The sequence below is a fragment of the Esox lucius genome, chromosome 17 (genome assembly GCF_011004845.1).
Source record: "Esox lucius isolate fEsoLuc1 chromosome 17, fEsoLuc1.pri, whole genome shotgun sequence".
In the NCBI taxonomy this organism is placed as follows: Eukaryota; Metazoa; Chordata; class Actinopteri; order Esociformes; family Esocidae; genus Esox; species Esox lucius.
The window spans coordinates 42189739-42204117 of record NC_047585.1 but is presented as its reverse complement, the minus strand read 5'-3'; the positions used below and the strand labels follow the sequence as shown (position 1 = coordinate 42204117).

General features: G+C 39.5%; 2 protein-coding genes across 3 annotated transcripts; both read left to right on the top strand.

Annotated features, from left to right (window-relative positions):
* Positions 1-120: 120 nt before the first annotated feature.
* On the top strand, positions 121-9845 carry LOC105016709 (deoxynucleotidyltransferase terminal-interacting protein 1). The gene is made up of 13 exons (XM_010880728.4): positions 121-551; positions 888-958; positions 2471-2567; positions 2862-2960; positions 3041-3109; positions 3953-4006; positions 4102-4163; positions 4293-4338; positions 4605-4663; positions 4810-4870; positions 8164-8235; positions 8652-8707; positions 9071-9845. Exons 1-13 carry the CDS (start codon positions 474-476, stop codon positions 9183-9185), a joined length of 939 nt encoding a protein of 312 aa, XP_010879030.1. The 5' UTR covers positions 121-473; the 3' UTR covers positions 9186-9845.
* Positions 9846-11792: 1947 nt separating this feature from the next.
* Positions 11793-14365, top strand: ube2c (ubiquitin-conjugating enzyme E2C). Of its 2 annotated transcripts, NM_001303965.1 has the most exon segments (7): positions 11889-11915; positions 12730-12837; positions 13194-13221; positions 13345-13431; positions 13670-13874; positions 14030-14089; positions 14197-14358. In NM_001303965.1, coding segments are annotated over 6 exon segments (519 nt in total). In that variant the 5' UTR covers positions 11889-11915; positions 12730-12736; the 3' UTR covers positions 14235-14358.
* Positions 14366-14379: the final 14 nt, after the last annotated feature.

Sequence of the window (14379 nt, the reverse complement as noted above, 5' to 3'; positions counted from 1 at the left end):
ATCAGTTTATTCATTTAGCCTCTACGAAGATGGCGGCTGTAACAGTTCATGAACTGTCGTGGCGCAGACACGCCCACGTATTTTTATACGCGTGCGCTAAGGACTGTCTTTCACCTCCACTACAACAGATGGCGTATTTGCGTTGTCTTTTAGAAAACATCTTACGAAATTGTTGCTGTAACAGGGGTTTGCTTTTTATTGTACGAATATTTTGTAGAAGTTAGACTACTTAGCTAACTGAATTTGATAGCGCGTTATCTAGACGTTATCTAAACGTTAATAGTTTTAGCGAGCTTTGTTGTTGAAAGCGAAACCACTAAGAAGACCTAACGTTCATTTCAGTCTAAGCGTTGTCGAACTGTTCTGTAATCAAAAGTGATCAACAAGGGTTTTCCTGTTAGCGGTCTGCTTTTTTACCGACATCGCGGATCAATCAACCCATTCGAGGCATATACCAGAAAGGCTGTTGTCAAATGGGTGCCCATCGAAGTGAGGGACGGAGGGACTGGCTTCAACAAGACGACGTTGAACAGCCGCCTGTTCAAACCATGGTGAGCACTGAGATGCATTACATTTTAGAAATAGTGTATTGCGATGAACAATGTTAACAGCTAACTTTCACAGGTTGACAGTTTAAGCCCGTTCCTTAGCTCGTGAGTGGATGCAAGTCGATAATGTGGCTCGCGATTGCCATTTGAACAGTCCGCCCATTGTTGATTTTCATTTAAATGTATCTGCACCTAACATTTCTAATACCACTTAACCTAAGGAAATGTGTGAAAATCATAAAAGTAGCTATCGTCATAATTCATGTGATGGTAATGGGGATGATGAATCAGCTGTCCGTGGTGTCTCAATGTGCGATATCTTTCGGGTTTTCCTTCCAGAATCCATGGAACGTCATGATAAAACACAGACAGGTCCACCGAAGAGGCAGACGTTCACAGATGACCATGAGGTAAGTTGGCTCACTGTTAAAAGTTTAGCTAGTTCACCCATACATTTTTTTTTTGTGTATTTGATATTCATTATTTCTGGCACGTAATAGCCAAAAGTTGTGCAATACAACCTCCACTGTTTCAAGATAAAAGACTACTGAAACACTGCAATGTTTTTAGAATGACTTTCTACACTTTAGGTAAATATAAACCTATAAGGTTGTGAAAAAATATTGTTGTTTATCAGCTTAAACATACAATCACAAAATCATATTAATACCTGAGTGTGAATAGTTAGAAGGGAATTATTTTTAAATTTAAAAACACATGGTACAATTATTGGCACTCCTAGAAAATGTTATGAATGATTAAGATTTTACTCTTAAGTTCTTTGGGAACTCTTAAGTGGTCATCCATGACACCCCATTTCACTGGGGTATAAGTATGAGGTGACATGTGAACTCGGTTAGTGATCCATCTACATGGGAAATGCGAGAGTGCATACAAATGAAATGAGATGAAAGGTTGTTGATTTTCATAAATCAACCACTGGCTATAGAAATATTGCAACGTGCTTGAAAATACCCATCTCCAATATTTGGGCAATAATGAAGAAATGTAAAATGACTGGAGATAAGATCAACCTGCCTGGAAGTGGACACGTCTGTTTTCCCCATACTCTGAGAAGGATGGTGGCAAACGCATTTTCAGTTACCCTACGTGCACACTGTCCGCTCGCTAGTGCTGCAAAGCGGCACGCTCTCATTCATTTCCAACGAGAGCCAGCAAATCACCGCCATGGCAGACCTCCCAGCGACAGTTGAGAAATCTAATTAACAGTGACGGAGTTCGGCGACTATCAATGGCAGGGCAGATGTTCTCTGCATCTTAAAGTCCTTTCTCTTTTCTACTCACTACCTAAAAACTCACTCGCTAGCTAAAATAAATTGACAAGAAAAGTATAATTGCGGTGTCCGGTTGCCCCGTTATTTATGATGCTTCTCTGGCTTCATACAGAGACATTATTCTAAAAATGGAAGCATGGAAGTTTTCAGAGATCATTGGGATCACGGGTGAGTGATACATGCATAATGTAAAACAAAGTAAATTACTATTTGAACATTTACGACAATGCCAAGTCAATGATTTGTCATACGTTTTTAGTAGTGGAGTCACGCAAATACTAAATACTTATTAATATTCGCAGAGACAGATGTTTCCCTTATACTGGTTAACTGATTGTCACTGGCATAAATTAGGAAAATAGGCCCCAACCGAGCAGGCAGCGTGCACGCTAGGGAAGGCTCAGCAACAGCTCGCCAGAGATTGGGCGATTTGCAAGTTGAGCGAGCGGGTGTCTGCACGTAGCATTAGAGAATTGCATTAAAAGAACATACAATTGATCTGAAATAGAGTGTAGCCATTGTTAATAATTGTGTGTGATTTAAGTGTTCCGGTTATTTAGCAGTGTATTCACGTTGGGTCATAATAATTATGGAGGGTACTGTAACTGACACTCATTGTGTGTCTAGCTACACAGATCCAGTTATATCCATGGATCTCCTGCGAACAGTTCTACAGCCCAGCTTCAATGAGGATATTCTGGGAGTGTTCAGAAAATACATGAAGGTGAGTGTACTGTGTAATGGATGAAATGGGATTTAAGTATACCAACATTAGGTTTTGATTAAAAAAAAAAAAAAGGTACTCCATTACGTTTGGTAACCTGTTCGACATTGTGATTCATCTCATTTCTGGGATTTTTTAAAGTTAGGGATAACTCTGTAATGTAATATTAGTACTTTTGTTACTTTTTGATTAATTTCCCCTTAAACTAACTGCTTTGGCATTTATGTGCTCAACATGGACATTTATTTTCTCTCAAATGCCATTTCCTTTAAAGTTCTGCTTTCTTTATGGTAGTTTTTTGAAAAAGCAGCCAGCAACGTGAAGGAGAACGTTGAGGAGGACGTCCAGACCGACCAGCTGATCCGAGAAGCCTGCAGAAACTGCTTGGAGAATGTAAGATGACAGTCTCTATTCAGATGTGGTTAACACACAGAGACTTCTGTCAGTAATGTTCATTTCCTGTCCCTGATCAGGCCAAGCAGCTTTTCTCAGACGGAGAGAAAACCACAGTGGCAAGACCTGGCTTTGAGCCTCAAGTCAAGGTAAAGGAAGATTTGAAATAGGCAAGGAGCATGATGACCTCAGGACTTTACTCAGGAAATTTGGGCAACTGTCTGTCTTCCACTATCCCTCCTCCTGACCAAGAAACCGAAATGTGGGCCAAAGTCATTAATTAGTATCCATTCAAACAGAATTGTTACCTCTTCCCCTCAATAGCTAGTATTTATTAAAGATGCACCCGTTTTCCTCCCGTTTTGAAATCATTCGCCCCTTTAAATCAGACCTTTTTTCTTATCTGGGGAGAAAAAACAGTGCATGTCTTTAAAACAATATGCTATCTTATTTAATTGAAGTTACGTCTCGCACAACACATTTAGTGGACAGGAGTTCAAATCGCGGCACTGGCTAAAGACGGTGCCCAGAGGACTGTATAGGAAGCTGCAGATGTAGCTCAGCACCACCTGGGGTGGATGAGTAGGACGTTGGCCAGGACTGATTTAAAGGGTCTGTTTTATCATGCTCTAGTGACCCCTTGTGGTAGGCCAGGTGCCTGCAAGACAGTCCTCGTTAATCTGAGGGTATTTGCATCCATAAACTGTGAACTGTGCAGGAATTACAGCATTTTCTTATTCATAGTCCGTCCATCTTAGAGGAATTGGTAGGTCAGTAATTTTTTTTTTTGCTCCACACTTCCCAGTTCCCATCACTGGTACTTGTATTTGTCTCATCTGTCTACCGTATCTTTTACCGGACTCTGTTTTTGTTAAGCCAGCTTGCTTTTGTTTCTTTAGGCTAGTGTTTTTGCACCTTGTGGTCAAGCCTCTGTTGTAGGGATGCCATTATTGGTGTCACTTCAATTTCAGCAATCATTTGTTTTCTTACAGCGTCCAAAATTGGAGGAGGATTCAAGTCAACGGGTCAGCCCTATTCCCAAAAAGGTAATGTTTTTCTATATTAAACCTTTAGACTCACAGATTCTAACCCTTATAGAATAGAATTCACAGAGAAGGTTTTTTTATTTTATTTTCTTCAGCGAAAAGGGCGTCCCACAGTTCCTGTTGGTTCCTATGACAAATCTGTTACATATAGCAATACGTGAGTATCTGGATGTCAGACCAGATGTTTACTTTGTGGCCAGTAAGCAGTTTTGGTTTCATTGTCAAGTTACAAGTAAAATCAGTAGTGAATGTAAAATGCTATGATACATTTGTTCCTGCATTCTAGGCCCAAGCCCAAGACCTCCGAGCCTGTGAAGCGTGAGGGACCAAAGGTATGTTTATTCAGATTTTGTGTCTTTGGGAATTCATTATATTAGGAGTGCCATCCAATTAATTTTGAGGCGGTTAATTGTAAAAACATGAATGTATGTTTTAACATATTAGAAAACCAAAACAAATTAAAAAAAATTAAAAAAAATAACAAGAAGTAAAAAATTTTTTTTTTAAAACAAGTATACCTTTCCCCTCACTCCAGAGTCATTAGTTAGCATTTTGTTCCATGGGTTAGTGCATTTTAATTTATTAAAATGTTCTACAGTGGGACCCTTCCAGACTGAATGAAACAAGCACATTTGTTCTTGGGTCCAGAGCAAACAAGTAAGTTAAATTAATTATTATAAATGTTTAGTTCACACGGACTAAATAAGGAATAGAATTGAGTTACATAGGAATTGTCCAACTGTTTGCATTTCAATGTATTTATTTTATGTTTCCAATAAAACCTGAAACCTGTTCATCTGTAGGGCTTTAGGAATGGGTGGTACTAGAGGACGGATTTACATCAAACATGCTGACCTTTTCAAGGTAAATCTCTCTCAAACTCTAATTATCACAAAATGTTTTCTTGTGATAAATATAATTATATTTGTATACAATAAAACGGTAAAATTTAAGGAAGTCTAATCTAAAATATTTGTCTCATAAATGCTTTAATAAGTATTTAATGAACATGGTGTTGTTTTTTGCTAACTTATAGAAAGTAGCCTTTGATTTGTCATTGAATCAAAATCAGTATATTTCTGCTTTCATATCAGAAGCATCTCGTTTGGAAGTTTTCTGGGGAGATCTACTTGTTGATATCCTCGACTATATACCATTAGGCTGTTAGAAATGTAAGTCATTTGGCAGACGCTCTTATCGTTGGAATCGTCACGTATTTGGACCATAGTTTGCAGTTGCTCTGAGGTGTAGTCAGGTAATACCGTTGCATTGTCCTCCCTTGCTTCTGTCATTGGGCATCAGAAGTGGATCCTGACAAGTAGAATCCCTGTCTGGTAGGATGAGGTTGTTCCACTGAGCTGGAGTCCTCATCCACAACGGTGGTGCCCGTAGGGAGTGTATGCCTGGTTCTTTCCAGCCCTACATGGACATTCTCAGGGGCGGAGAGTCTGGGTTTGACTGATTATCCCATCGCTTACGGAGTCACAGACATTTTGAGTCTGACTTTAAACGAGATCCCTTCTTGAAACTGTGTCTATCACAACCGTTTTTTCATCGAATTCAAGGTGGAGTATAAAAGAAGCATATTCATTGAGATTGTCCACATCGACGTGTTTGAAAATGTTCTTCTTAAATTCCTTGTGACAGGTCGAAATTGAAAACACCTGGAAGTGTTTTGTGTAATCATGTTCGGATCTTACTGACTATTACATTCAGTGAATAGAATGTAATACTTTTTATTTTGGTTTAGGGTTAGCCTGTTAGATCTGTTTCATTAAAATGTGCCTAGCCCTTATAAAGTGAATCTGGTCACTATCATTTAGGTTCTCTAGCTATGACGTAACTATGGTGTCTTTGACTGTTGTGGTAATGTAGGTACCGATGTCCTATGTTGGTGTAATGCATGGGTGTTTCAATATTCTGAGCTGGTGGGATACTGTTTTAATGGTTCCCAAACCACAGGCCACTAATCTCCCACTGAGCACTCTTCTCCGGGCACGCAATGTTCATATCCCGTTCCGCTGAAAACCTTTTCTCCATAATTGCGCCGTACAATAAAAAAAAAAAACTAAATTTAAGTAACACTACATCTACTTTTGTATGTTTTTAGGCTACTGTACTGAGAAGATGCGCTCAACATTTCAACAAATGTAGGCCATTCCAGTGATGAAGCAAACTGATTAAAAAGCTCTGCACTCTAACAAAATTGTAGACCCTCCACTGCATCTCCACTGTGCTAGTTCCCTTCCCCAGGCCTGTTTGATTCATTTAGGGTGTCATCAAAAAGCAGTGATTCCCTTGCATTAGAGCTAGACTATATGTCAGGAACATTAAGTACAGTGGGGAGAACAAGTATTTGATACACTGCCGATTTTGCAGGTTTTCCCACTTACAAAGCATGTAGAAGTCTGTACATGCTTTGTTATCATAGGTACTCTTCAACTGTGAGAGACGGAATCGAAAACAAAAATCCAGAAAATCACATTGTATGATTTTTAAGTAATTAATTTGCATTTTATTGCATGACATAAGTATTTGACACATCAGAAAGGCAGAATTTGGTATAGAAACTTTTGTTTGCAATTACAGAGATCATACATTTACTGTAGTTCTTGACCAGGTTTGCACACACTGCAGCAGGGATTTTGGCCCACTCCTCTGCACAGTCCTTCTCCAGATCCTTCAGGTTTCGGGGCTGTCGCTGGGCGATATGGACTTTCAGCTCCCTCCAAAGATTTTCTATTGGGTTCAAGGACCTTGAGATGCTTCTTACAGAGCCACTCCTTAGTTGCCCTGGCTGTGTGTTTAGGGTCGTTGTCATTCTGGAAGACCCAGCCACGATCCATCTTCAATGCTTTTACTGAGGGAAGGAGGTTGTTGGCCAAGATCTCGCGATACGTGGCCCCATACATCCTCCCCTTAATACGGTGCAGTCGTCCTGTCCCCTTTGCAGAAAAGCATCCCCAAAGAATGATGTTTCCACCAACATGCTTCACGGTTGGGATGGTGTTCTTGGGGTTGTACTCATCCTTCTTCTTCCTCCAAACACAACGAGTTGAGTTCAGACCAAAAAAGCAAAATTTTTCTCTCATCAGACCTCATCTCCCATTCTTCCTCTGGATCATCCAGATGGTCATTGGCAAACTTCAGACGGGCCTGGACATGCGCTGGCTTGAGCAGGGGGACCTTGCGTGCGCTGCAGGATTTTAATCCATGACGGTGTAGTGTGTTACTAATGGTTTTCTTTGAGACTTAGGTCCCAGCTCTCTTCAGGCCATTGACCAGGTCCTGCCATGTAGTTCTGGGCTGATCCCTCACCTTTCTCATGATCATTGATGCCCCACGAGGTGAGATCTTTCATGGAGCCCCAGACCGAGGGAGATTGACCGCCATCTTGAACTTCCTCCATTTTCTAATAATTGCGCCAACAGTTGTTGCCTTCTCACCAAGCTGCTTGCTTATTGTCCTGTAGCCCATCCCAGTCTTGTGCAGGTCTACAATTTTATCCCTGATGTCCTTACACAGCTCTCTGGTCTTGGCCATTGTCTGTTTGATTGTGGACTGGTGTCTTTTATACAGGTAATGAGTTCAAACAGGTGCAGTTAATACAGGTAATGAGTGGAGAACAGAAGGGCTTCTTAAAGAAGAACTAACAGGTCTGTGAGAGCCGGAATTCTTACTGGTTGGTAGGTGATCAAATACTTATGTCATGCAATAGAATGCAAATTAATTATTTAAAAATCATAAAATGTGATTCCGTCTCTCACAGTTGAAGTGTACTTATGATAAAAATTACAGACCTCTACATGCTTTGTAAGTAGGAAAACCTGAAAATCGGCAGTGTATGAAATACTTGTTCTCCCCACTGTAAATGAGCAATGCTTTAATTCTGTAATTTTTCAGTTCAGTACAACGTTTCATAGGATATTATCCGACACAGAAGGCCACCAGTGGCCACTGGTCATCACTGCAGTAAAGGCCTTGGTCCAGTAGCCACTGGTCATCACTGCAGTAAAGGCCTAGGTTCAGTAGCCACTGGTCATCATTGCAGTAAAGGCCTAGGTCCAGTAGCCACTGGTCATCACTGCAGTAAAGGCTTAGGTCCAGTTGCCACGGGTCATCACTGCAGTAAAGTAATGGTTTGTTTTCTTCCTCAGTATGCAGCTGATGCTCAGGACAAACACTGGTTGGCCGAAAGACAGCATATGAGAGCCACTGGTGGAAAGATGGTGAGGGTTCTCTAACAAACTGTTACCTTTTGATCTTACTTTCTGCAACAAACTCAAATGTCTTTTTCTGCTTTAGCCAAACTCCTCTTGCCCTAATTTCTGTATGATTCTTTCTGTTTTTGGTTCAATAAATAGAAAATGTAAGAAACACAAAACTCTGCTATGCAGGGTTGGAAAAGGCACAAACCGATCTTAGTGGGAAGTCTAACCCAATTCACGTAGAATTTGAGTTGTGAGTTACGGCTGTTATTGTCATTGAAAATCGACTATGTGACGCTTTTTAAATCTTTTTCCAGTTGTTAAGGACGGGGCAGTTTCTACATATAGCACCTTTTATTTATTTTTGGACCACAAACTTTATGAATGAGTGTGAGTGATAAACATCGAAGCAAACTGAAAATGTTATGTTTTCATAGGCTTATCTCCTTATTGAGGAGGATGTCCAGGACCTTTCTCTGAGTGACGATTACAAGTAAGGAAGACATTTTGTTTCACTCCTCAATTTCCTTAATCAGTTGTCATTGTCCTGAGTGGTCTTTGTTATTGACTTCTTAACCCAGATAACTGCATACTAGTATATCTTGGGGGAGGGGTTCTCCAAAGTTTTCTATGAGGATTTTGCTGTAACAATAGGATAACATGTATACATGAATTGAGCAGACTAATCATTTAGGCTAATTTAGGTGGTGAAAAAATGTAAGGGTGAGTTTGCCGAAGCCTCAAGCCCAAACATGTCTTGGGTGACCAGGTTTAATTAAGCCTAATAGGGCTTACGCTGGTGTCAGGATGAAATTAGGATTCTGTTGTGTGTTGTTCATTGGATGTTTTTCTGCAGGGATTGCCCCGACCTGAAAATGACCCCAGTTGAATTAAAGCCTTTCACTGTTCCCTTGTGGATGATTGAGAAGATGCAGAAGGCCATGGAAGCCCAAAGTTCAGGCAAGGAATAAAGTCCTAGTCTGCTTCAGCAAATTACACCTTAGACAGAACTCTTCTTTTGACCAGAAAAAGTGCCACTTTGTCCTAGAAAATCACTGGCGACTGAACTATGTCTTTTCTGCCCATGTAATTTTGGATGCAGTGTGATTTTATGCAGCAACTGATCAGTGCTCTTTTGGTAATGAAATTAGCCCTTTTTTTTTTACTGTACCAGTAAAAGGGGCCCTATGGGTCCCTTGGTAATGGACAGTTCTTATGGCAAGGGGGTGCATTGCCCCACATGAAATTGTAATTTCTACTGTTGTACAGTCATTTTGTTTTCAGATCTTACTAAACCATTCTCAATTTTATATGGTAGAATATGTCTCTACGATGTCACTTTGCTGTGTTTAGATTTTTTACTCTGAAGTTTCAAGAGCAGACTGGTGTTTTGTTTTGATTTAGCGGACTGTTATAAAAAAAAAAGGTGCTTTGTGATCATTTTGTTATTGTGAAGTAATTTCGATGCACAATATCTAAAGTATTTTGTATGAGCATAGTTATATTTTTTTGTTTACTTTTTGGGTGTTTTGGTTATTTTATTATACTTCAGGCATAGTAGACCATAATTTTCTAGCAAAGAAGTGAATCAAACTGTATCACGAAATAAAGCTATGGCTATGTCTAGTTTATTCCGTATGTTTGTCCTGAGTTTTTGTTTAACTTCTCTGAAGCCTTTTTATTTCAATGTCCCGTATTTCTACCGCATTTATTAGTTCATGAGTAAGGAGGTTTGGTCAAGCTCTTCGGCTGATGAAATCTCAGGTATTTCTTTTTTGAGGGTCGATTTCTTTCTTGTTGGAGTGTGTGATAGCAGTTTACAATGATAGCACTCTTTCTGTGGATTATGAATCCCTTTAAAAAGGAAATTCTGATATCGATTTGTTTTTTTAAAGTGAGTAAAAATGTTTACTAAATGTACCACATGTGCTGTGTCTAATGCAATCTGCAATGCATGACTAAGTACAGCACCTCTAATGTTATCGCTAAAATAGGCATTCAATACTGCACAGTAAGTAGTTGTTGATGACGTTGTTTGCTGAATTACTAAAAGGTGAATAGATCAATAATTCTTCATTGAGTCCCCCCTGTAAACAATCCAACATCATTGTGATTTGTAGACATGCAGAAATTACAAAAAATAGCAGCTGTGTTCTTCAGTACACATGTAACCAGCTCAAACCTATGACTTGTAAATGCTTTCTAGTCAGGAAATATAGCTTGCTTCATTTTCAGATCTATGACATCCACTCACATGATTATAACATTATCACCTTCCTGGAAAGGGCGATGAGGTAGGCACTACAATATCCTTTCTATTGAGATTTTTTTGGAAAAAGGTCATGCTTTAGCTGTGATCTTGGTAGCAGATGGTTGTTCCAGGAAATGAGGTTAGTGGGAACATTGGGGCAAGCTGAAGTACAGCAAATACACTAAGCATTTTTGAAGTTTTCCCTTTCAACTGTTTATGGTTTCAGGTTTTGTTTGGCAAGCTGTTTTTACGTGTTCTCTGGAACTTTTAAGTCATTATTTAAGAGCTGCTATTATTTTGCTACTAGTAATTATTCAATGTGTTATTAGAAACCTTTTCTGTTTTAATAGTAAAAGCTGATTAGATACCTCTTTTTTTAGTGACTACTACTAGTAACCTTTTCTGCTTACTAGTAAAAGTAGCACTCATTCCATTTTAATCATTAATAGTTGCTGTTCGGTTTTTTACATTGAACTTGAAGGGGCACTGCAGATACCAACAAAAAACGCCGGACTAGTTGCTATTTGAATTCTTTACTAGTCACAATGGCAATTTTACTGGTAAGGATGTTATAGTTATTGTGCGTATTCATAATGAATAGTCTAGGTTTTCTCTAGTACTCAATATCTTAATGTTACTAATCACTATTAAATACTAGTATCACAAACAACTAGTAAAAATGACTTAATATGATGTAGCGGTTCAATCTCATACACAAACTTTCGCCGCGTATGTTCAAGTCAGTGGAGACCGTACTCCACGGCGTGGGAGTCCCCAGCCCGGGAGGAAGTCTCTGTTGCAAATAGACTTCTCGTACATAATTTGTTTTCAAACTTTGCGTTATTTCAGGCAGCTAGAGTTCGTCAACATAACTGCTTATTTGTAGGCTAGTTTTTCTTCGTGAAATGTCATAGACAGGTTACGATAAAAAAAATAATACCCAACGAAACTTTCTTTGTTACTGGTAATTATTACAGTTCTGGATGTCTTTAATCGGAATACATTTTTAACTAATAAAAATGGAACAGCAACTAGTAAGAATTTGAAAAGTTACTAGAGACAAAAAAAATAACTAAGTTGATTTTTAAATTACTAGTAAATTCAGGGGGAATACATGATAAAAACGTTTTCCTTACTTTCTTGATTGTGTGACTAATCTTTAATAAACCAAAAATAAGAACTGTAAAAATAATATCGGGACCTACCGTGATCATTTAAGACCGAATCATATTTCTCCCAATCACATCGAGGAATTTCGTAGTCGCATTCTTCTGAATGGTTACTACGGGTTGCTTTGTTTTAAACCTGAAGTCACGATTGGGCGTATTTGCAAACGAGGCGGTTACCCGAATTTGAGAAAGCAATTTTAAACGGGGGGGCGGGATAGAAACATTTAACACAGTTTGAATATCTCCGTAGCAGAAGAACAGAGTCGGCGAAGACAAAACAGGCAAGTATTGTAACACATTATGTATCGATAGATATGTATTCTGGGCTGGAGGTTTAAATTTAGTCATCGTTACATCGCCGTAGCGAGACAGTAAAACAAATCAGCTTGCTAGCGTAGCAATGTGACTCTACACTTATAATTTTAATGCCGTTTTCTGATTATAGCTACACAAAACTACTTAACGTTAACCGTTACCGGTACGTTAGCTAGCCACACCGACACTGAAGCTAGCTACGGTACCGACGTTCGCTTGCTACAGTTAAGTATTTTAGCTTTTGTTCAATGTAGTTCACGAACTAGGTACTGTAATCTAGCTGACTAAACTTACGTTGTAACCAAATGACTGTAGTATATAGCCAGTTAGCTAACACGTTACTTACCTGTGTTAGCTGGCTATTATTGGCTAACCCCCATATAGCTATGGATTTATGTAACTATAGGCTAGCTAGCTTTGTACGTAGCTACGGCTGAATACCCGAAACTTCTTGCTAGCGAGATGTACAGTAACGTTAGCTCATAGGCTCTCCGTACAAGTCAGCCGATTTAAACGCCTGGCTAACTAGCTACATTAACCATTGCTTGCTAACTTAGCTGAAGTCTCTAGGTAACGTTCGCTAACATGTTCAGTTAACGTCATTACAACACACTCGTTAGCGCGAAGCAAAATACCTTGTCTATACAATAACGCTACGACGTGGAAATTGTTGCACGCTAACTAGGTATGTAATCTTTCTTTACTGGTAGGTGACCAGCGGTCAGTATTCGGGAGAAGATTAAGTTAGCTGAATACTGTACTGTCCTCTTGTTCCCCCAGTATAAATATGGCATCACAAAATATGGACCCTGAAGCAGCCTCATCCACAGCAGCTCTGAAAGGCAATGAAACTGGTGGCAGCGCAGCTAAGGGCTCAGTCACCAAAAGGTTTGTGACATTCATTCGCTAGCTAGTTACTGTGACACTAGTAGTTATGTTTGCTGTTCTAAAACCAAGTTCAAGGAAACGTGCCAACGCGAGATTCGTAATGAAGTTCAGATGTTGTAATGAACCCGTGTTCTTCTGTAACAGTCTACTGGTTTGCTAATTGACAATGACGTCAATTCATTGTTCACTTTTGTAATCAAGCAAGTTATTAACAGGTTACTTTTACAATGATATCCTGTATATAAAAGAAATAAATAAGCATCAGAGATTACTTGTACTGCTGGTAATGTGGTGTGGACTAGTCAATGAACACAGTTTGTGATTCACCTTTTAAATAATTTATTTCTTCCCCTTAGGCTTCAGCAAGAACTTATGACACTAATGGTAAGCTGTCCCTCCTAACTTTTTAATCACAATTCTTTATAATTATATTTGTGGCAAACTGGTAATTTGCAGTGTTATGTGTATTTTTTTGTATTTGTTTTTTACTTACACCTGTGATTTTAGATGTCTGGAGATAAAGGGATTTCAGCTTTTCCAGAGTCCGATAACCTTTTTAAGTGGATCGGCACAATAGACGGCGCACAGGGAACGGTACGTCATGGTTTCTTTCTAGTGCAGGTGTCAAAAGAGGCGTGGGTGGTATGATCATTAATTTAGATGGCAGGTGCTGTATTCTACCATGTCCACATATTGTTTTGGCCATATCTTATTTGTTAAAGCTTGTTGTCTGTCATTTAACCCCTGAAAACCTGTGGCTTAATATGGGTGTCAGGAACCTCATGGCCATGAACAACTTCAGCAATTGTTGTTAACTTGTCTTCCATCTTAGGTTTACGAAGGCCTGCGCTACAAGTTGTCATTTGAGTTTCCTAGTGGCTACCCTTACAAAGCCCCACGGGTCAAGTTCATCACACATTGCTTCCACCCCAACGTCGACGATCAAGGATTCATTTGTCTGGATATCTTGAAAGACAAATGGTCTGCGCTTTACGACGTGCGGTCCATCCTCCTGTCCATTCAGAGTTTACTCGGAGGTGCGGCTGTTATTGAATTTGATGTTCACGTTAACATATTCTGCTGGCTTGCTCCAATTAATCAACACGGATCGTTAAATCACAGTCTTTTTGTTACACTCTGAAGGGATTTTGCATTGTTGACTTGTTGCCTCACCCCAATCTGTCTGTTCTAGAGCCCAACAATGAGAGTCCCTTGAACACGACTGCTGCTGGGCTTTGGGATAACCAGGAAGGTCAGTATGTGGGGAAGTGTCTGTGCTGACAGGTGCCGTTTGGGGTGTCCAGTGTGTACTGGTTATGGTCATGTTGTTAACCTTGTACTGTTGCCTGTCCCTTGCAGCTTTCAAAGCCCATTTGATGTCTACCTACGAGAACTGACCCCAAGATCTTACAGTCTGTCTTATTTCTGTGTTTGTCTCTGCTTCTGATAATGTAAATTTAAATGCTGGGTATGTCTGTACAATATTTTTATGTTTCTATGTGAATAAAGATGTCTTTATGTTAAAACCCGGCTTTTGTTATA